At 38.7% G+C, this 22593-nt stretch overlaps 1 protein-coding gene across 4 annotated transcripts in view; it reads left to right on the plus strand.

Moving 5' to 3' along the window:
• MTMR10 (myotubularin related protein 10) overlaps positions 1 to 22593 on the plus strand; it is a 55683-nt gene that overhangs the window by 14246 nt on the left and 18844 nt on the right. For 3 of the 4 annotated variants that reach the window (XM_047086556.1, XM_047086553.1, XM_047086554.1), the window contains 4 exons: positions 7044 to 7180; positions 9227 to 9299; positions 9974 to 10116; positions 16923 to 17013. In XM_047086556.1, the coding sequence (XP_046942512.1) occupies positions 7044 to 7180; positions 9227 to 9299; positions 9974 to 10116; positions 16923 to 17013 (444 nt within the window). Of the gene's footprint in view, positions 1 to 6477; positions 6521 to 7043; positions 7181 to 9226; positions 9300 to 9973; positions 10117 to 16922; positions 17014 to 22593 lie in introns of all 4 variants that reach the window. The other variant, XM_047086555.1, reaches the window with a different exon arrangement.

Raw genomic sequence — 22593 nt, forward strand, 5'->3', positions numbered from 1 at the left:
GTGATAAATGCCACTGGAATTTTGATAGAGATTGCATTGAATTTGTATATTTCTTTGGGTAGACTGGACCTTTTAAAAATATTAATTCTTCCAATCGTGGACATGAGATATCTTTCCATTTATTTGTGTCATTTTCAGTTTTTTTTCCATTAATATCTTATAGTCTTCAATATACAAATTTTTTACTTCTTTGGTTACATTTATTCCTGGGTATTTTATTCTTTATGATGTAATTGTAAATAAGATTGTTTCCTTAATTTCTCTGATAGTTCATTATTAATATATGGAAATATAACAGGTTTTTGTGTATTGATTTTGGATCCCACAACCTTACTGAATTCATTTATTACAGTTAGCAGTTTCCTGATGAAATCTTTAAGGTGTTCTTCTGTATATATGTATATATATCATGTCATCTGCAAAGAGTGACACTTTTACTTCATTTTCAGTTTAGATGACTTTTTTTTTCCTTACCTAGTTTCTGTGGCTTGGAGTTCCAGTACTACATTGAATAAAAAAGGCAAGAGTGTGCATCCTTGTTTTGTTACTGATTTTAGAGGAAAAGCTTTCAGTTTTTCACTATTGAGTATGATGTTAGCTGTGGGCTTGTCATATATGGCCTTTATTATGTAAAGGTATGTTTGCCTCTGTATCTGCTTTGTTGAGAGTTTTTATTGTAAATGGATGTTGAACTTTGTCAGATTCTTTTCCTGCATCTATTGAGATAATTTCACGATTTTTATCCTTCGGTTTGTTAATGTGTATCCCATTGACTGATTTGCAGGTGTTGAACCATCCTTGGATCCCTAGAATAAATCCCACTTGATCATGGTATATGGTTCTTTTAATGTACTATTGTTGAATTTTTCAGTTTGCACGTATTTTGTTGAGGATTTTTACATATGTGCTCGTCAGGGATATTGACCTATAACTTTCTTTTCTTGTGGCATTCTCGTCTCATTTTGGTAATTGATCCAATTTATTGGCAGTAATAGAGTCCCCAGCTATTACTATATTGCTGTCTTATTTTTCCCCTATAGGTCTGTTAATATTTTCTTTATATATTTCGGTGCTCCTATGTTGGATGCATGAGTATTTATAAATATTATATCTTCTGGTTGACCTTTTTATCATTGTGTAAAACTCATTATTTGTCTGTTATCACAGTGTGTTTTAAAGTCTGTTTTGCCTGAGATAAGTAGAGCTACCCCACCTTTGGTTTACATTTGTATGGAAAATCCCTTGTTCCATCCTTCTTTTTCAGTCTGTGAGTCTATGATAGTTAGTGTATAGATGGTTCTTGTTTTTTTTTTATCCATTCATCCACTCTATATCTTTTGATTGGAGCATTTAGCCCATTTACATTTAAAGTAATTACAGAGAGGTATATGTTTATTGCCATTTTGTTAAATTGTTTTCTGGCAGTTTTTATAAGTTCCTCTCTGTTCCTTTCTTCTCTTGCTCTTTTCCTTTGTGGTTTGATGACTTTCTTTAATGGTAAGCTTATATTCCTTTCTCTGTATCTTTTGTGTATTTACTATAGGTTTTTGATTAGTGGTTACCATGAGGCTTGCATATAATAACTTCTGTCTATAAACAGTCTGTTTTAAGTTGATAACAACTTAAGTCTGATCCCATTGTAGAGCTCAACATTATTACTGTTCCCACCCACATTTTGTTTTCGAAGTCACGTTTTACATTTCTTTATCTTCTGTATCCCATAACTAAATATTGCAGTTTTAGTTCCTTTTATTACTTTTGTCTTTTAACCTTCTTAGTAGCTTTAGAAGTAATTAATCCACTACCAAAAAGGAAATAACTAATCCCCTACCTTTACTATGTGTTTATTTTTTCAGTGAGATGTATTCTTTCATATGTGTTCTTGTTATTAATTAGTGCCCTTTTCAGCTTAAAGAAGTCCCTTTAACATTTCTTGTAAAGCCAGTTTAGTGATGATAAACTTCTTTAGCTTTTGTTTGTCTGGAAAATTTTTTATCCACTGCTAAACAGTAACTTTGCTGTGTAGAGTATTCTAAGTCAAAAGAATTTTCAGCACTTTGAATATATGGTGTCCTCTCTTCTGGCCTGTGCAGTTTCTGCTGAAAGGTCTGATGGCCTTATGGGGTTTCCCTTGTAATAGCAAATTGTTTTCTCTTGTCAGAGAGAGAGAGTCAGAGACAGAGAGGGAGACAGAGGATGCAAAGCAGGCTCCGCGCTGACAGCTTAGAGCCTGATGCAGGGCTTGAACTCAGGAACTGTGAGATCATGACCTGAGCCAAAGTCAGATGCTCAGCCAACTGAGCCACCCCTTCCCTTGTTGCTTTTAATATTCTATACTTGTTTTTATCTTTTGACATTGTAATTGTAATGTGTCTTGGCATGGGTCTCTTTGGGTTTCTCTTTTTTTTTAAATATAATTTATTGTCAAATTGGCTAACATACAGTGTGTAAAGTGTGCTCTTGGTGTTGGGGGTAGATTTCCGTGGTTCATTGCTTACATACAACACCCAGTGCTCATCCCAACAAGTGCCCTCCTCGATGCCCATCACCCATTTGCCCCTCTCCCCACCCCCCATCCACCCTCAGTTTGTTCTCTGTATTTAAGAGTCTCTTATGGTTTTCCTCCCTCTCTCTCTGTTTGTAACTATTTTTTCCCCTTCCCTTCCCCCATGGTCTTCTGTTAAGTTTCTCAAGATCTGCATATGAGTGAAAACATATGATATCTCTCCTTCTCTGACTGACTTATTTCACTCAGCATAATGCCTTTCAGTTCCATCCACATTGCTGCAAATGGCATGATTTCATTCTTTCTCATTGCCAAGTAGTATTCCATCATATATATATAAACCACATCTTTCAGCACAGAGCCCTTTGCAGGGCTTGAACTCCTGAACTGTAAGAGCATGACCTGAGCCTAAGAGCCACTCAGGCACCTTATAAACCACATCTTCTTTATCCATTCATCAGTTCATGGGTATTTAGGCTCTTTCCATAATTTGGCTATTGTTGAAAGCACTGCTATAAACATTGGGGTACATGTGCCCCTATGAATCAGCACTCCTGTATTCCTTGGATAAATTAATGGTGCAATTGCTGGGTCGTAGGATAGTTTTATTTTTAATTTTTTGAGGAACCTCCACACTGTTTTCCAGAGTGGCTGCACCAGTTTGCATTCCCACCAACAGTGCACAAGGGTTCCCATTTCTCCACATCCTCTTCAGCATCTATTGGTTCCTGAGTTGTTGATATTAGCCACTCTGACGGTGTGAGGTGGTGTCTCAGTATGGTTTTGATTTCTGTTTCCCTGACGATAAGTGACATTGAGCATCTTTTCATGTGTCTGTTGGCCATCTGGATGTCTTCTTTGGAAAAGTGTCTATTCATGTCTTCTGCTGGTTTCTTCACTGGATTGTTTGTTTTTCAGGTATTAAGTTTGGTAAGTTCCTTATAGATTTTGGATACTAACACTTTATCTGAAATGTCATTTGCAAATATCTTTTCCCATTATGCCGGTTGCCTTTTGGTTTCGTTGATTGTTTCCTTTGCAGTGCAGAAGATTTTTATCTTGATGAGGTCCCAGTAGTTAATTTTTGCTTTTAATTATTTGGGTTCCTCTTATTGGGAACTTGCTGAGCTTCCTGGATGTGGATGTTCATTTTCTTTTCCGAGTTAGGGAAATTTTCAGCCATTATTTCTTCCAATAAAATTTCTGCCCCCTTTCTCTTCTTCTAGGAGCCCTGTGATGTAAATGCTAGCTATTTGATGTTATCCAGTAAGTCCTTTAAGCTGTCCTCACTTTTTCCATTCTTTTTTCTTTTTGCTATTCTGATTTGGGTGGGTTCTACTGCCTTGCCTTTGAGTTGACTGATTTGTTCTTTTTTTTTTTTTTTTTTTTTTAATTTTTTTTTTTTCAACGTTTATTTATTTTTGGGACAGAGAGAGACAGAGCATGAACGGGGGAGGGGCAGAGAGAGAGGGAGACACAGAATCGGAAACAGGCTCCAGGCTCTGAGCCATCAGCCCAGAGCCCGACGTGGGGCTCGAACTCATGGACCGCGAGATCGTGACCTGGCTAAAGTCGGACGCTTAACCGACTACGCCACCCAGGCGCCCCTGTTCTTCTTTTTTATCTAGTCTCTTGTTGAACCCCTGGGGGTATTTTTGGTTCAGTTATTGTGTTCAGCAGTTATGTGACTTCTATTTGGTACTTATAACTTCCATCTTTTTGTTGAAGTTCTCATTGTGTTCGTGTGTTCTTCTCCCCAGTTTGGTGAGCATCTTTATGACCATTACTTTGAACTCTTTATCAGGTAAATTACTTACCTCTATTTAACTAAGTTTTTTCTCTGAGATTTTATCTCGTTCTTTCATTTGGAATATTCCCCCGTTTCTTCATTTTTCCTCGACTCTCTGTGTTGGTTTCTATACAGTAGATGAAACAACTACGTCTCTCAGTCTTGAAGGAGGGTCCTTGTAGAGGAGGTGAACCTTATTGTTCTCCCCTACTTCAGTTCTTTGTTGTCTCTCAAACTGTCATGCTTGTCCAAACAGCCTATTATATTTTTAATAGCTTCCAGTAGTTTAGGATGTGCCAAACCTGTCAGTGTTCCAAAGGGGGGTTCTCAGCACCTAGATTCCGGCTGACTGGAAGCCAACCCTCTGGCATCAACTTTTTAAGATATGCAAATGTATATAGTCTTGTGGGACCACAAGTGTAAGCCCTGCTGGCCACCAGAGTCGGAAGATCTGCAGATGTTCCCTGAGTAGCAGTCACAAAAATCAGGGCTCTAGACAAGTGAATAAACAGTTTTCTGGATGACACTGGCAGGCTGAAGAAAGGCAGAGGGAGAACATCAAGATGGCCCCCACAAGGCTGCTTTCTTCGAGGGCAGTTCTGTAGACCACTAACTGTATGCCAACCTGAAACCTGCCCCTCAGGCCAAGGCTCTAGCACAAGCAGAGAGGTCTCCTTCATAGAAAGACTGAGGGTGTGTGCCTGTCTCCTGGCTGCACAGCGTCCTAGGGCTGGTAGCCTGCCAAAAGCCATCTCCAATTGCCACAGTTTCACGGGACCCAGGAATGTAAGCCCTCCCTGGCCACCAGAGCCAAGTGATCAAGGGATGTCCTCGGGCAGCAGCTGCAAAACCTGGGGCTCCAGACATAAAAACCAGGGCACCAGAGACATGTAAAGCTCCCCACTAGGAGACACTGATGCTGTGGAGTGCTGCAGAGGATGACCACAAAGACAGCGCCCACCCTCCGCAGTCGCTGTAAAGAATCACAGTCAGACCCTGGATGTGTCTGTAATTAGAAACCTGCCTCTCAGGCCGTAGTTGTGATGATTAGCTAACGGTCCTCCTTCACAGAAAGACTGTGCTTCTGGGTCTGTTGCCTCTTGCTATGCTCTGAGGATGGCAGCTGTTCAAGAACTCTTTCTCTTGGTTACAGACCTGTGACTGTAAAAGACCCAAAAGTGCAAATCCCACTGGCTGCCAGAGCCACATGATGGAGACATGTCCACTGGCAGCAGTCAAAAATCAGGGCTCCAGGCAGGGGCATGTGCTCCTTTCTGGGTAACTTTGATCATTATAGTCCTGTGGGACCAAGAATGCAAGCTCCCCTGGCCTCCAGAGCCAGGCAGTCAAGAGGCATTCCCTAGTTGGCAGCCACAAAAATTGCGGCACCAGATGCATGTAAAAGCTCCCTTCTGGGAGATACTGGTGATGTGGAGCACAGCAAAGGGAGTGTGCAAAAACGGTGCCCACGGGGAGAATGTTCCAGCAGGCTCCTAGATAAGCATGTTAGAGTAGATGCCTGCCCTTCGGGCCAACGCTTTAATATAAGCAGGTGATCCTCCTTTACTTTAAGTCTGGGTACCATTGGCTGCCTCTGACCTGGGCCCTCGGGTGGGTGAGTCTTAAAAGTGTCTGAGCCTTTTAAGGGCAGTTTCTCAGATCTCTATGGTCTTAAGGGTCTTATTGGGACACAAGCCTCATTGGTTTTCAGAGTTTCTTGTTTTGGGGTCTTGTCTCTTTAAGGATTGCCTTAAAACTTGGGATGCCTGATGTGTAACATTTGAACTCTTTACTCTTCAGGGAGAGCCTCTGGGTTTTGAGTTCCATCCTCATCATGGGTCACCATGCAGGGATGCCCCACCCTCTCTTACCTGCTTCGATATGGTTTCGTTCTCATTTGCCCAATGTATAGCCATCACTCAGCCTTCAGGTGTTGTTGGGTTTTTAAAAAATATTTTAAAATGTTTATTAATTTTTGAGAGTGTGTGCATGTGAGCAGGGGTAGGGCAGAGAGACAGGAAGACAGAGGATACCAAGCAGGCTCTGCACTGACAGCAGAGAACCCATTGTGGGCTTGAACTCATGAACCATGAGATGGTGACCTGAGCCAAAGTTGGACGTTTAACCACCTGAACCACCCAGGTGCCCTGCCTTTACTTTTTTGTTTTTTTGTTTTTAACAGGAAATTATCTACATGTAGCTATAAACTCTGTTCGTGAGAGGAGGTGAGTTCAGGATCTTCCTACCTTGCCATCCTGAACCCTATTTACCAATAATAGATTATATTATTAATTTTTGGGGTAAACCCAAAGTCTGTTTCTCATCCCTTAGGAAAGGAGTCAAAGACATTGGTTTGGGATGTAAAATCACATGTTAATAAAACACAAATATTCCATCCAGTAATACTCTGAAGGAGTATAGTTTATTTCTTCTCCAGAATGCCTTTCAGTAAATGATAGTGGAAGGCAGTATCACATAGTATTAAAGAATGCAGGCTCAGTTTCAGCTTTTCTGGTTGAACCATCTCAGACCCCTAAGCTCTTTGTGCCTCAATTTCTGTACTTATAAATGGGGGGCAGTCTCTTGCTGTTACTGGTACTGTTGTGAGGATGGAAACACCCATGGTGCCTGGCACCTGTAAGCGTCCCTTCTTACTGTCATCATCTGGAAGTAGTCCTTGTAGGCCACACAGTGACTAGACATTTTATGGTATAGTTGTAGCTCACACAGTATTTTTTTTTTTTAAAGGAGAAATTGTCGTAAATGAAGTCAACTTTGTGAGAAAATGTATTGCAACAGACACAAGTCAGTACGATCTGTGGGGAAAGCTGATCTGCAGTAACTTCAAAATTTCCTTTATTACGGATGACCCAATGCCATTACAGGTGTGTTTCATTTGTGTGTTAATTGTATCAAGGATTTGACTCTAAGGAGTACATATAATTCCATGAAACACAGGTGTGGAAAACTATAATAAAATCATTAAGGGATTAACAGTGTTGAGAATTTATTATATTAAAATTCAAAATAAAGTTTAAGAAGAATGTTGGGACTTGAGGAACAGAATTAGTGAGATGTGAGTCACCTTGGTTTTTATCCCCTGTGATTATTGCTTATGTATCCCTTTCAATAAGGGAGTTCTTATTTTCTTTCTTCCACATCTTAAACTGCTTTTAAAAATAAGATGTCCATTTTTTACTAGTCATAAAGAAAAAAGTTTATTTAGCAAAAAATTGTGTAAGTGCAACACATTTTATAGATTTCATAGTATTTTTAACTAATTCCTTTTCTGAAACATCAAATTCTAGTTTGAAATTTCAAAATTTCTAGTACAGTTAGAATGAAGAAAAATATGAGTAAATTTTTTCCTTAATCACCCTCTTGCCATTTTATGGTCTCACTGGAAAACAGTAGTTCCATATAATTTCGGTTTTTAAAAGTTCAGATGTTCATTTGATTAACTTTAAAATTCTGGACTTTTCCTCAGCTTTTCTATTTTGATGTGTAAAGTGTTAAATACTTTTAACCCCTGGATTTTTATTTATAATAGTAATTATTCTCTACTCAAATATTTGGATTATTAATTATAAACTTTTGACTGAAGTCTTACTCGAGGTAAGTATATTTCATACAGTCATTCATTAATCAAAATATTTACTATATATTTGTGTGTTTATTGCAAGATTTTGTAGGTATTTTTAGACTAAAGGCATTTACAGATACCTAGTATGTAGATACACTTGCTTATTTGGCTGTAGACTAGGTTTTCCCCTTTGTTTTTAGCTTCTTTTTTTTTTTTTTTTTTTCAAAAATTTTTTTTTCAACGTTTATTTATTTTTGGGACAGAGAGAGACAGAGCATGAACGGGCGAGGGGCAGAGAGAGAGGGAGACACAGAATCGGAAACAGGCTCCAGGCTCTGAGCCATCAGCCCAGAGCCCGACACGGGGCTCGAACTCACAGACCGCAAGATCGTGACCTGGCTGAAGTCGGACGCTTAACCGACTGCGCCACCCAGGCGCCCCTTTAGCTTCATTTTTATCTCTGGCCCAGACTTCACTGTAAATGAGATGCATATACTTGAAATAGCATACATCTGATACCACTAATAGCCAAATAAGCCAGTGCTCTACTGTCAGCAGGTTAATAGTGTCAACTATGTTCAGAATTTTAAAATGAGTATAAAACATTTGTTCACAGGTTTTAAAAAAAAAAAAAGCTATAATTTGCCTAAAGATTATTTCCAGTAGAATTACTGCTCTCAAAAGAGTTACTTTCTTTTTTTTTTTTTAATGTTTATTATTTTTGAGAGAGAGAGAGAGAGAGAGAGAGAGACAGAGTGTGAGCAGGGGAGGGGCAGAGAGAGAGAGGGAGAGCAGTCAGCACAGAGCCCAGTGCGGGGCTTGAACTCACAAACCGTGAGATCATGACCTGAGCTGAAGTTGGACACTTAGCTGATTGAGCCATCCAGGCACTCCAAAAAGAGTTACTTTCTAAAGAGTGATTTTATGAAATCTCCTTTGTAAAATCAAAATCTGATGACTTAAGAGTCCCTTTTTCTTTAATATTTAATGACAGTTTAACCAGAACTAGACGTGTAAATGGTTGCCTATGAAGTGATTGACAATATTATGTATCTGAGGTATTATAATGATATTGTATTGTAGTGTACAGTTTAACCTCATATATAAAAGTTTGAAGAGAAAGGTGGAGAGAACATGAACACAACATGCGTTTCTTTCTTTTTACGACTGAAGTGTGTTCTAAGATACTCTATCGATAATTAGAATTGTCATAGTGCTGCAAGCAAAAGCTTTTTATTCTTTTTAGGGATAGACATCACAGTTTCTCATCACATTTGAAAGTAAGGCTCTTATTACTATTTGAGGTTATTGGGAAAAGACTTAACATGAACATAATTTTTTATTTCAGAAATTCCATTACAGAAATCTTCTTCTTGGTGAGCATGATGTCCCTTTAACATGTATTGAGCAAATTGTCACAGGTATGTAGTCTTTACTCAGTCCATGAAAACTGATTCTTCTTAAGAAGTATTGCTTAAAGAATCAGATACTTGGGTTGGAATTTATTTCTATAGGTTTACTTCCCCCTCCCCTTTTTCTTCAGTCCTAAGAACATTAATGAAAGAGAGAGAAGTCAATAAATTATTATATATTTTTTAACATTTATTTATTTTTGAGAGAGCGCTAGCAGGGGAGGGGCAGAGAGAGAGAGGGAGACACAGTATCTGAAGCAGGCTCCACTCTCTGAGCTGTCAGCACAGCTGACACACTCACGAACCGTGAGATCATGACCTGAGCCAAGGTCAGACACTTAACCCACTGAGCCACCCAGGCACCCCATATTTTTAAGTGGAAATATAGCATATATAGCTTTTTATGTTTTCTGAATATTTGCCCTGTCTTTAATTAAAATTTTAAGCATTAAATGTGTCTTAAGTGGTTTGTGCAAAGATCATTTAAAATCTAGTCAAAAGCAAAGTTAACACCAATCTCCCAAAGCTCTAGAAGTTGTAGACAGATATGACAGATTCCAGAGAAGCCGTGCTCAAATGGTGGGTAACTTAATTATTTTCAGTAATAATTTGTTCAAGTGTATGAAAGACTGGGTAACAAGAAAGAATTTTTATACATTTTTTCTTTATTTTTTCATTTTTAGTAAATGACCACAAGAGGAAGCAGAAAGTCCTAGGTCCCAACCAGAAACTGAAATTTAATCCAACAGAGTTAATTATTTACTGTAAAGATTTCAGAATTGTCAGATTTCGCTTTGATGAATCGGGTCCTGAAAGTGCCAAAAAGGTAATATTAAGCTTTATCAAGTTCTGTGTTTCACACTGTATTTACCAATATCAGTTCTGTATGGAAATTCTCTTTTCTCAGTTGCTCAGACTTTTTTTTAGGGGAAGTTATCAGATATCTCCTTAAGTAAAGTCAAAACCAAGAATGTTAATAGAACTATTTCCTTGGACTAATTTATGAGTGTTTTAAAGTATTCTGTATAGTTGTAGGGTTTTTTTGTCATCAGCTCCTAATATACCAAAAACTATGATATGAAAATTAGTGTATCTTTTGCATTAAGACCAGTACCAGCTGGTTTCTTTCTTGGTTAGAACTTGAGAAAATACCTCAGAACTTTATCAATGAACTAAAGGCTAGACTTAAGTTACCTAAGGGTTAAGTAAATATATAGTTATGGGAGAGACCTAATAATTATTAGTGCTTTAAAGAAATCATAGTGAATTAATTTGAGTGCTATTCACAGGAACAGCTAAAAACTAGGGACTTTTTCATTGGCTTTGTTTTTCTCTTGCCTTCTGGGGAATGTTTATTGCCTACTCATGGAATAAGGTTCATGACAGAAATTCCTACTTCCTTCATCCCACATTTGGCTTTGGCCAGCAAGTGAAGCTGGTGGACCTAATGCCCTACCAGCCCATCTATATGGTGCAGCAAATGCAGAGAATAATAACAGAATTTTCAGGAGAAGCCTGCTCCTACACATTGGGAATAAAGGAACAGTTTTCTTAGTGAAGTGGAACCTTCTTGCAGAAATGAGACAGCTTTTACACCACAAAAAAATGGGTGCATTTGTTTTCCATGGTTAGTAGACTTACCGCAGTGAATTTTCTGATGATTTCAAAATGAGGCTGTCAAAAATTCTCAAGGCAGCTGTCTTCATACACTTTGGTGGTTTCTTCACAGGAAGGCAAGCATAATAAGATAAATGTCTGAAAGTGCTGGACCACTGGGACTACATAATCGAGCAGGGTGATGGTGGACTCTGTGGCTAAAAGTTTTCAGAGGGAGTCTGTGAAACCATATTCCAGCATGCTGCATTTTTGAAAAGTCAACTAGATTGCCTTTTTTTTTTAAATGTTTGTTTTATTTTTGAGAGAGCGTGAGCAGGGGAAGGGCAGCGAGACGGAGAGAGAGAATCCTAAGCAGGCTCTGTGCTGACTGCGCAGAGCCTAACGCAAGGCCCAATCCCACAAACCATGAGATCATGACCTGTGCCGAAATCAAGGGTCGGATGCACAACTGACTGAGCCACCCAGGTGCCCCTAGATAGCTTTTTTTTTTTTTTAATTTTTTTAATGTTTATTTCTGAGACAGAGACAGATCATGGATGGGGGAGGGGCAGAGAAAGAGGGAGACACAGAAACAGAAGCAGGCTCTGAGCTGTCAGCACAGAGCCCAACGAGGGGCTCGAACTCACAAACCGTGAGATCATGACCTGAGCCGAAGTCAGTCGCTCAACTGACTTAGCCACCCAGGTTCCCCAGCCCCTAGATAGCTTTTAAAACCCCTTTCAGCTGTTCATTTCTGCAGGTTGTGATTTTGGCATTTTACTAATTTGAGATGCCCACTCATATATAGAAAGACTTCAGGCGTAATTAGGCAATAGACTGTATATAAAACATTTTAGCTGAGTTACTTTCTTGAGCTTAAATATATATGTGTAATTTAATCAAAGCATCAAGAATCTGCTTATGCAAACCTTAACTTCAGGATGTATAGCATTTCAAGAATAGGGACACCATAGAACTTAAGAGATTTAGTTAGGACAGGATTTTTTTTTTTTAAGAAATTGATACAGTGGCCCAATATTCTTTCAGAAAGTTTCCTTTTCTCCCACTCTCAACTGTATTTTTCAGTTGACTCTATTTCAGTAATTGGAAATCATAATTATTTGGCTTTATTCTTGAGCCTTCTAGTATATACTTGCTGGTCATTTTTGATGTGTGAGGCAGAGTGCTTAGTTGAGAAGATAGAGTGTGAACAGCTGAAAATTAAATAGTGGTACGAAGTAGTGACATAAAAGATGTTTCCACATAAGTGAGTAGTTGCCAAATGAATGAAACAGATGAGTGTTCTGGAAATTCAGGATATCCCTTGTGCTGCTGGTAAGTGATGGAGGGGGCCGCATTGAACGGTCTACAAAAACAGCCTAGTCCAACTGTTTATGCCTTTTCCCAAGACCAAGTTTCTGGCAAAAATCCTTTTCCCCACTATCTTAAAATATTAAAAGGATGTAACCTCAGGCCTGAAGGAAATGCTCTTTTTGTCTTTTGTACAGTCATGTTGGGGGGAAGGGAGGCACAGGAAAAAAATTAGAGGCAGTAGGAATGAATATAAATAAAGAATTTTTTCCCTAATTTACACATTTTCAAACACAGGTTAAGGCGTGTGCTGTTAAAGCTTACTGGCTTCATGAGTTAAAAATGAGAATTCTAGCATAATTCTTTTATTTGAAGTGAACAAGTTTTCATCTAAAATTAGGTAACAGTTGGAAAGTTACAGCTTGACTATATCTCCCAGAAACTTTGCTAAATTTTCTCTGGAAATGCTCTGATTTTTTAAGTTGTTTTAGGATGCACGTTTTAAAATGCACTGTTTCGAGATGCATGTTCAGAGTTCTTTGGTGGGTAAACCACTGATTAGCTTTGAAATACTAAAAGCATTTATATTTCTGTTTGAAATATAAGATCTCAGAATGCTAAATTGGTTCACATTTTGTTAAATGTTGCTCTATAGCCTTCTGGTAGTCTAGTTACTGTTTCCTAAATTATGTTATGACAAAATTAGATGACATTGTGCTACTGCATCCATTAGCATTCTTCATTATCCTTGGTCTGTCACAGGTAAATAAGGATATTTGGGACAGATCTGTATAAAGAAAAAAGGAATTTGATAATGTAGAATTTGGACACCTAGCCTCAAAGCAACTTGAAATCACCATTTCCTTTTGTAGAACCTCTGCTCAAAACTGAGGGACAAAAAAATATATCTTTTTCAATGATTTATCACTTATAATATATATATATATATAAAGATGGCAAGTGAAATATTTGTCCTTTGTCTCCACTTTATTCTCAGAATACTTGGTGGTGAACTACTTGTTCAGGCATACTTTCTAGAAGTGAAAATTCAACCCATCTAGAGATTTAAACAATAAGTTGGCCTTTCCTGAACTTTTTTTTTTTTTTTTTTTTTTGCCTTGAATATGAGACTTAACTCCTTGGTGGCTTTTAGACCACAAAAATACAGGAAACCAGTTTTGTGTGCCAGTGTGCTAGAACTTGATAAGGTTTGAGCTTCCCTAGGGCTGCACCCCCGACTGGTCTTAGAGGAGAAGCCAGCTGTGGGTGCTTCTGGCTTCTGTCCACAAGAATCAGTCTTGGTCCAAAAATCACTTTAGAAGTAGTTTACTTTTTTCCTCCAATAAAATTTACCATAATTCACTGTCTTTAATACCAAGATACTCTCATTCTTTATAATAACCAGTGCAAATGAACTATTTTCAGGAGCAGTTTTTAAAGATGTAGAGATTTTCTAAAAATTTTTAATGCTTATGGAGTACATTACAAAATTAGAATAATTTTACATGAAAATGAGACCTACTTTTTTAAGTCTTTGAAACTCTCAGTGACAGAAGCTAGGAATGTGGACATAAGCTTTTTAAAGAGCGTGTATGAAAACGCTTGAGGGAGAGGAATGTTGGCTTTATTTCTCTTCTCAAAGTGTCCTACATAACAGCATGAATGTAACCCAGATAACGCAGGTGGTATGTGCCTATATCTGGGTTCTCAAAAATGACCCTCACTTAGGTTACATAGAAATACATTTTGCATCTTTTAATGACACTGCTGAGCACAAGCTTTAGTTCAAGTTGTGCCCCCTCCCTGCCAAAATCCGGCATTGTGCAGGTGATTAAACAATATCAGTTTCACAAGATTGTTCATAGTCTTCTTTAAGTGAAGATGCTATTACACATACCCATTTGCTTTCCTAACCTTAAAAATGTGATGTTGTGTTATTCTTAAGGGCTTTTTAGAATTGGGCTGTGTTGGGTTTTGCCTAGCAGATAGGCTTTGTTTGTTTTTGCTTTGTGGCCATAAACAGCGTATTCCATAATCAGTGATCTGTGAATTTCTTTTGTGTAAACAAGGCCTGTAGCTGCTTTCTAAATGTCTTAGAGAATATGATATGATCGTTTCATTGGCTTAGAGCACTTTTCCTTACTATGTTGTAAGTAATTTTGTCCACTAGTATTTTTAGTGCAGCTGCTGTTATGCTCAAAGCAACCTCAGAAAGCTACTAAAGAGAACAAAAATGCTTAGAAGTCTTTAGGTCTTCGCTCAGCTCTGTGCAGAGAGGTCTTTCCTGGTCTCCTCTAAATTATTAACCTATTTCCTTCTCGCCTCACCATAACATTTCATATCCCTTCCCTGCTGGACTTTTTTTTTTTCCTTTAGCACTTAAAATTATCTCACTTACTATAGTTTTTGTTTATCTTGTTTCGTGTCTGTTTTCCCCCCTAGAATGTAAGCTTAGTGAGGCCAGGGATCTGTGTCTCTGTTGTTCGCTGCTGCTGCCCCAGGGCTTTGGACATGGTGGATGTGCAGGAAGTATCTGTTGAATGAATGAGAGACTCAGCATCTACCCTTGAGGAATGGAATTTAAAACAAAGAACGCCTGTGCCCTTTTTACCTATACTTAAGTAAAACTATTTCATGAATAGTTTATACGAAAGCATAGCTAACTGAAGAGACACTTTATATCACAGTGGCTGTTATTCAGAGAGAACAGAAGCGTTTCTGCAGTTAATACTGGGAAATCAGCTCTGTCATGGGAAGGCCTGTGAAGAGATTCGAGTTGAACAGAGATGGTAGTTTCAGAGACAGTGTGGTTGGCTAAGCTGTGGAGAAGGATTTCCCTAGCAGCGTGTGGCAGAGGAGGTGACTGTGAGTGAGGCAGACACAGTATTGTGCAGGCACGTCATTCTCCGACAGGAGACCACTGAAGGAATATTGGGATGGGAAGGGATGTCTGGTGGAGGAGAACCAGTTTGGGGAAGAGTCAAGAATGAGAAGATTGCATTTATTAGGCAGGTATCTGGGCACTGTGGCAGGTTATCCCGGGAGCAAAGTTGTTGGTCAGAATTTTATCTTCAGAAGAGAAATCTTAGGCATTGTGGATTTTTTTCAGAATGTGGGGAAGCCCACAGACATGCCAAAAGGTAAGTATGGCTTAAGAACATGGCTGTGATCGTGCAGAGAAATGGAACAAAAATGAAAGATAATCTTGAAAAAAGTGCTATAAAACTCATAAAGTCAATATGGTGCCCGGAAGAACAGGAAGTGGTGATTCGAGGTACAGATTGCAGTAGTCTTGCTGCTAGAAGAGGCTCTTTCAGGAAGACTGTTGTACAGATCAGGGATGGAAATGTAGCTTACTCTCTCTAATTGCATTAAATGGGACTGTCATAGAAAGCTCTCCTTGTAGCCATTGAGAAAATCGAGCTATTATATAAAGGTTTCAGGAACCTTTGGTAATTGTTTTTAGTCAGAACTAAAACTAATGATAAACTCTGTCCTCTTATTTGTATATATATTCTAATTTAGTAAGACAGGAAACATTTATTCTATAGAAGACTTTTAAAATGTATTTTAAACTAGAACTGGTTACAGTTAGAACCTGCATCAACACATCCCAAACACTGCTAATGGACATGGACTAACAACTGAACTTTTCCTGCTTGCTCACTGTTGGACATATGTCATGTGGCTTAACGCTTTTCCTTCTAAATGATATGTAATCTTTTCAAATAAGATCTCCTCTTCTCTCCTTGCATATGTCTTATAGTTCTTCTTTCTGCTCTGTTCATTTAAGAGTGTTTTCTTCTACAAATTAGTCTAGGGCCTTGCAAACATAGAGCACTCTCTGTCTTTCCTTCTATCCAGCAGCAGTTGGGAATAATACCAACCATATTTCCATGTATGGAGCTTCTCCAGAAGCCAGGCATGCATTAAGATTGTTAATCCTTATTTCAGCCATAGGTATTGTCTTCATTTCACAGATGCACAAACCGAAGCTCAGAGAGGTGAACTGATTTTGCATCACTTACATGGCAGGTGTTTGGTAGACCTACGATGTAAGCCCCGATCTGTTTGATTCCAAAGCCCACACTTTCTCCACCATAGGCATAGTCTCAAACCATTTCCTTAAACACGCATTTTTGTTTGTTTTTGTTTTTTTTTTGATGTACCTCTTTGAGCCATCCTGTACGTTAGGGTTTCTTGCTAATTTTTATTTTTTTGTCATTGTAGCTTTTCTGTTAAGTTTAGGTTTTTTTTTTAATCCATGGGGTATGAACATTAAAATTTCATACCTTACATTAAACCTTCCAGATTGCTGGTATTAAGTCATTATAGTCCACCAAAAATGAAACTATTTCAATCCTTTCCTTAGGACTGTATATATATGTCACTGCCTTTTTAGAGAATGCTTCTCTAGGTTTTGAGTTTCATTTATTTGAATAAAATTACTTTCCTGTTAAAATTCAACTCCGTAAACACTTACTGAATACTTAACCATGTACTCACTAAAGATTATAAACAGTGTCCTGGGGGCACAACAGTGAATGAGATACCTGGCCTTAAGGAGCTCTTTCACATTCTAGGTCAACAGAAAAAAACATGTAAATAAATATCTGTAATCACTGCCCCATCCAAGATGATGCTCCCAGTAATCAAGGCCTTATTGTACATTTTCATTTAAATAAGTGTGTTAAAATCAAATTCTAAATGTAGAATTTTTCCTAGGTATGCCTTGCAATAGCTCATTATTCCCAGCCAACAGACCTCCAGCTACTCTTTGCATTTGAATATGTTGGGAAAAAATACCACAATTCAGGTAAATATGAAAATATTAAATATTGTGACTAACTTTACTTTGTGTAAGTTTTATTCTTATGTTTGTCAGAGGCTTCCAAGTACATGGGCTTTAATGACTGTAGAATTATGAACTTCATAACTGTTAGAGAAGTGAGCACTGTATACTAAAAGAGACAATATTTGTTAGATTATTTCTTAAAAAGTGAGCAGGGAGAATCTGCAAGCAGCTATAAACATAGGCTTATAAAAATCATGTCAGGTATTTTATCTACAGTCCCTGGCTTGTATTTTATGGTGAAGAAAGATCTCCCTCCTCCCCACTTTTAATTGGTAGCTTGAGTTAAAGTAATCTTATCGTTTAAGAAAACTGGCAGAAAAGTAAAAGATATTTGAAATGCATGATCTTTTCTGGCATGGTGTGGTTTCATGCAAAAGCTAGAGTGGTTAGACTTTTCAGTGGACTTCATTAAGATCATCAAAATACTGACTTTATACTTCTGAGTAAGATTGATGAAAGGAAGAGGAGCATCTGTCCAAAGGACAAGTCTATTCTAGGCAGTTTCTGTACAAGTAAAATAGTACTCTTCATATGCTGAACTTGTAATTACATCACTCAGTGTGATGGCATTGCCAGGGAGAATTCCAGTTGACCATGTAATTCTGTACATTTTTAATATTCAAAGATAATTTTAATCAACCATTTTTTAAAAATCTCATAAAAGGATAGATGAAGAACAAAGAGGTCACATCTCATATCAGCCCTTTGTGGATTAGTGACCTGCTGAGGCACATGCTCTCCTACCATTAAGGAAGAAAAAGAAATCAGTTACATATTTGTAATGAAAGATCAATTCACCCCAGCATGGTCTGGAGAGGGATCTTACAAATTAGTAGTTGTACTGGTCTTTCATTTTGTTACCTCAAAACATTGTAGTAATTTAAATCTATATAATAAAAGCATATTCAAGTATCACTAGACTGTAAATACATTAAGACGTAGGAACAGTACACAGTATCTGCAGATGCATATGGTATAACTGTATTTTCACTCTTTTAAAAGATACTTGTAAGCACCATAGAAATGGTAGCTTTTATCATATGGTGCTATATTTATAGAAATTGGATGAAAAACTATTTGTTGCTTAATTTTTCTTATCAAAATGTAACTAATCATAACTTAGGTTTTAGCAGTACAATTGACTTTTTAAGTGTATCTCTTAACATAAACTATAAAATTCACTTACAACCTAAACATAAAGTGTCGTAGACCCTGCACTACTTGTTAGGTGACTGTTTCTTTGGATCATCATCAAGCTACAGACCATCACCATCAAGGTTATTTTCAATAAGATCCTCACCCAAAGTTGCAAGAGAGTAACTGAAATGCAGGTTTCAAGAAGTCCAAGAATTGTAGGAGAGAGCCTTTGATTCCCACTTAAATTTGTTTATGATACAGATCAATTCTTGATGCTATTTTTTTTCTAGTAGAAATGATTCAGTCCAGGGTTTAGATGCATGACTTCTGCAGTAAAATGTAATGACTTGAGCTCAGCAAATACAGTGAACTTCATTATGCGTTTGGGAACCTGATGCCTGCTTCAGTTACTTTTCAGTTTTCTTCATCCATTCCTTGTGGGCATCTCTGGGTTAATTATACTTTAAATAGTTACTCAACCCCTAGCTCTTCTTCTACTGGGTTTTCTTATTTACATCAATCAGATCTATAGGTCTTCTTACATACAGTCTGTTGATAAAATTTGATAATTCATACTTAAAATATTCAGGACCACTTTTCATATTACATCCTTCAGTCACCTCCTCCTTTGACAGGTACTTCATAAACATAACACTTGACCAGAGTTTTGTTAAGATTCCTCATAGGGTAACATCCTTTAATATCCTTCCGTGCTGTTGCAGAAGCATAAACTGCATCTTTAAGATCAAAAGAAGCCTGAAATTTCCACACACTGCAGTCAGAATTCATTAATTTGTGAGTGAAAGATGCCCACTAATCCACTCTTGAACTTCTGGATGCCACCTTGATTCATTGGCTGGATTAAAGAATAAAGAAGTCCTTTTTGCAGGCAGGTAGGTGACAAAGCTGTTTCCACAAATAAGATCTGAAGTTAGAGGATGTCCCCTGCAGTTACCTAAGGACAGAATCTTGTGGAGGAACTTAGGCACTCTGAGGTTTTCTTTCACATTGGGCATCACTTGCATAAAAAAAAAAAAAAAAAAAACAAAAAAAAAAAAACACATCTCTGAAAAGCTTAGCAGTCACCCAAGTACTTCTGAGAGGATCCCAAAGGGATGATGCATAGCACCCACAGGCCTGGAACATTCCTGCACGATGACGCCACAGGACGCGCTGGCACAAACAAAAACAGTGGCTCTATTTTTTTCTTTTTTAACTTGAAAGGACCCTGCTTTCATCAGTCAGATTATTATTGGGCAAATAATGTCCTCAAAGTACAGATTCATCTTTGTGATAAAATTGATAAGATGTCAGATTATGCTTCTGGTCTGAAGAAGTGCAAACCTCATGAAGTTATCTGTAGCCTCAGTGTTGGCAGCTCTGCTCCGTGGCAGAGCTTGCAAATGCTGGGATGTAACCTCAAGCTGTGATTAGACTCACGGCAGAAAGTAAACGTTTTCAGTGAGGTTGATTTTATTTTGTAATTTTGTCCTTTTTATGAACTTAGGTCTTAGTGTTAGATTTTCCATTACATGCTTATTTGAAAACCACTTACAGAGTACGTAGTCCATTTGAAACAGTGTAGGAATTTTTAAAGTTTGTTGCTTGTCAGTTCTTTTAAGATTCTTAGTGTAGCTATACAAGGCTGTGACTGATCTTCCTGTCTCTTGATTACTAGTGGTTCCGGGCCAGCCTCCTACATCTTTTAGAAATGCAGCCATCCTGGCCACACCCCAGGCCCAAAGTCCAAATCTCGCTACCCACTTCATTGACTCACTCTGTTGAACTTAACATCACAGCTCTGTTTTTACCCTTTTCACCCTATGGCTTCTAATTCCTGCAGTATCCTCAGAGTGACAGTCTTTCTTCTCATATGGTGACCACTTTTATTGTCTTTGCTGTTGCTTGAGACCATTCTAAATATGGATGAGGCTAATTTAGTGGAAACTGTTGTCGATAATTTCAACACAGCCTGGGATTAGAGTTCTGAGTTTCACAGAAGATAGCCAAGGTCAGGAATGCCCACTATATAGTTTCACTTTTAGTTGGCTAATGAGCTATCCTCAAACCTCACTCAGGTAACTCTCAGGGGAGCTGGATCTCCCTAAGATGACTGATTTTTGCCAGTCTGTTGCTGCACCCCTATTAGTAATCCACTGGTAGAGCAGGCTGCAGGCATCAGGCCTTTGGGATTTCTGGAAAGCATTCGAATTTTCTGACTCTTTAATGCCAGATTGAGTATCTGCTACACATTCTCTAATAAGCGCTCCTTGAAGAAGATGCAGAGCATACAGCCTAGTGCTGGTTGTTAAGAAACAGGCAGGTTTTCAGCAACTCAAGCCTATAAAATAGTAAACAATGCATTGTCTTACAGTTTCTGTCATTTGATGTTCAGAAAATTGGTCTTAGTTAGATCTTGAGACTAAATCTTGCCAGAGAAACAATCTCATTATGTTTCTCAGCCTGGCTTACTAAAGTCTGTAACTTCAAAACACTCCAAAGTATTTGGTCCTAGACTCCTAGGTGAGGGTATCCTGCCAAACTATTTATGTCACTCTTTGAAAATTGTGAGTGTGTTCTTTATACTTCTTTTTCCGTGGTGGTTATCTCATTGTGTGGCGAGGACCTCTGGTACAGTGTTGAATGGTAATCATGATAGCGGGCATCATTTCTGTTCTGGTTTTGATGAAGATGATGTTTACTGTGTGTTTTCTGGTAATTACCCTTTATCAAGTAAGGAAATTCCTTTTTTTTTTTTTTTTTAATTTTTTTTTCAACGTTTTTTATTTATTTTGGGACAGAGAGAGACAGAGCATGAACGGGGGAGGGGCAGAGAGAGAGGGAGACACAGAATCGGAAACAGGCTCCAGGCTCCGAGCCATCAGCCCAGAGCCTGACGCGGGGCTCAAACTCACGGACTGCGAGATCGTGACCTGGCTGAAGTCGGGCGCTTAACCGACTGCGCCACCCAGGCGCCCCAGGAAATTCCTTTTTATTCCCAATTTGCCAAGTTTGTTTTTGTTTTTTTAAATTATGAGTAGGTGTTGAACTCTATCAAATATTCTCCTGCACTTTGAACTGATCATATGGGGTTTTTTTCCCCTTTAATTTGATCATATGATGAATTGCTTAGATTTTCTAATATTGTATAGCTTTCTGTGGTTATTAGTGTTCTGGAACACTGTGTAAAGTGAGAATTGCCTGGAAATTCCATGAAGGTTCTGTGTCCTGCAGAGGTTACAACTCCCAAGTTCTTCTGCATACATTCTTGTACCTACCCCAGAGAAGGCTCTAGATGGGGTGGCTCCAGGCTGTGCGCTTAGCTTTAGCATTTGGATTTTAAACAAGCCCTGCTAAAATCAGAATCACTGGGTAATCACACAGGATCCTTTCTAATCTAGAGTAGCACTGTCCAGGGATGGAAATATTCTCTCCTCTGCATTGACCAGTATAGGAGCCACTAGCCACATGTGGCTCTTGAGCACTAGAAATGTGGCTGGTACAACCGAGGAACTGCATTTTTAATTTAATTTTGTTTCAACTTAAATAGCACATGTGGCTAGTGGCTAGTGGCTACTGTTTGGGGCAGCACAGACCGAGAGTCTTGGCCCCATCTAATTTTCCAGCCTCTCTTCCTCCATCCTTTGCATCCCTAAAGCTCTAGCTGTATTTCATTACTTGATGTTTTACAATTACACCATGTGTTTTGTGTTCTGCTCTGCCCAGCATGCCTGCCTCCTTCTCACTAGCCACCTGGCAATGTTTGGCTCATTCCTTAGGACTCTGTTCAGTTGTGGTCAAGTCCTGAGGCCTCTCCTGTCCCGGCCTTTGTCTCCAGCGAGCTCTAGGGTCATTTTCCTCTGTGCTGTCACTGCACTCATACATTTGCCTCACTGTGACTAGTGCTGAGCTCACCCTCCTCTGTCTCGTTAGCGCTTTCAGGACAGACAACCTTACTTTTAAATTTTCGGGCCTTAGTACATGGTAGGTTCTCAGAAAATGCCTGTCTCACACCAGGTGTTAAATAGTCAACAGGAATGGGCATGGCGTGTTCACGGGATGATGGAAGGGTTTCTTTGGCTACAAGAGAGAATGGGGTTAGGCAGTAATGAGACATAAAGATCAGGTCAATTAAGGGCCTTTTAAGCAAAACCATGTAGGTTTGCTTAAGGAAGTTGGAAAATGAGCATGAGGGAAAGTTGAGGCAAGAGTATAGCATCATGAAAGCATGGTTTTGTGGGGAATGTGTCTCATGGCAGGCTGCAGGCCAGTTTGAGTGCAGCACGTGCCAGGGATGTCAGCAGCCTTCAGGAGTGAGACACAGGACCAGTAAAGATCATGCCGTCTGTCACCCTGGATCGCCAGGGTAGATGAGGCTGATTGCTGAGATGTCCTCTTTCTCTC

The sequence above is a fragment of the Lynx rufus genome, unplaced genomic scaffold (genome assembly GCF_022079265.1).
Source record: "Lynx rufus isolate CCGP_SWC_20201006 ecotype Redwood Valley unplaced genomic scaffold, mLynRuf1.p SCAF_21, whole genome shotgun sequence".
In the NCBI taxonomy this organism is placed as follows: Eukaryota; Metazoa; Chordata; class Mammalia; order Carnivora; family Felidae; genus Lynx; species Lynx rufus.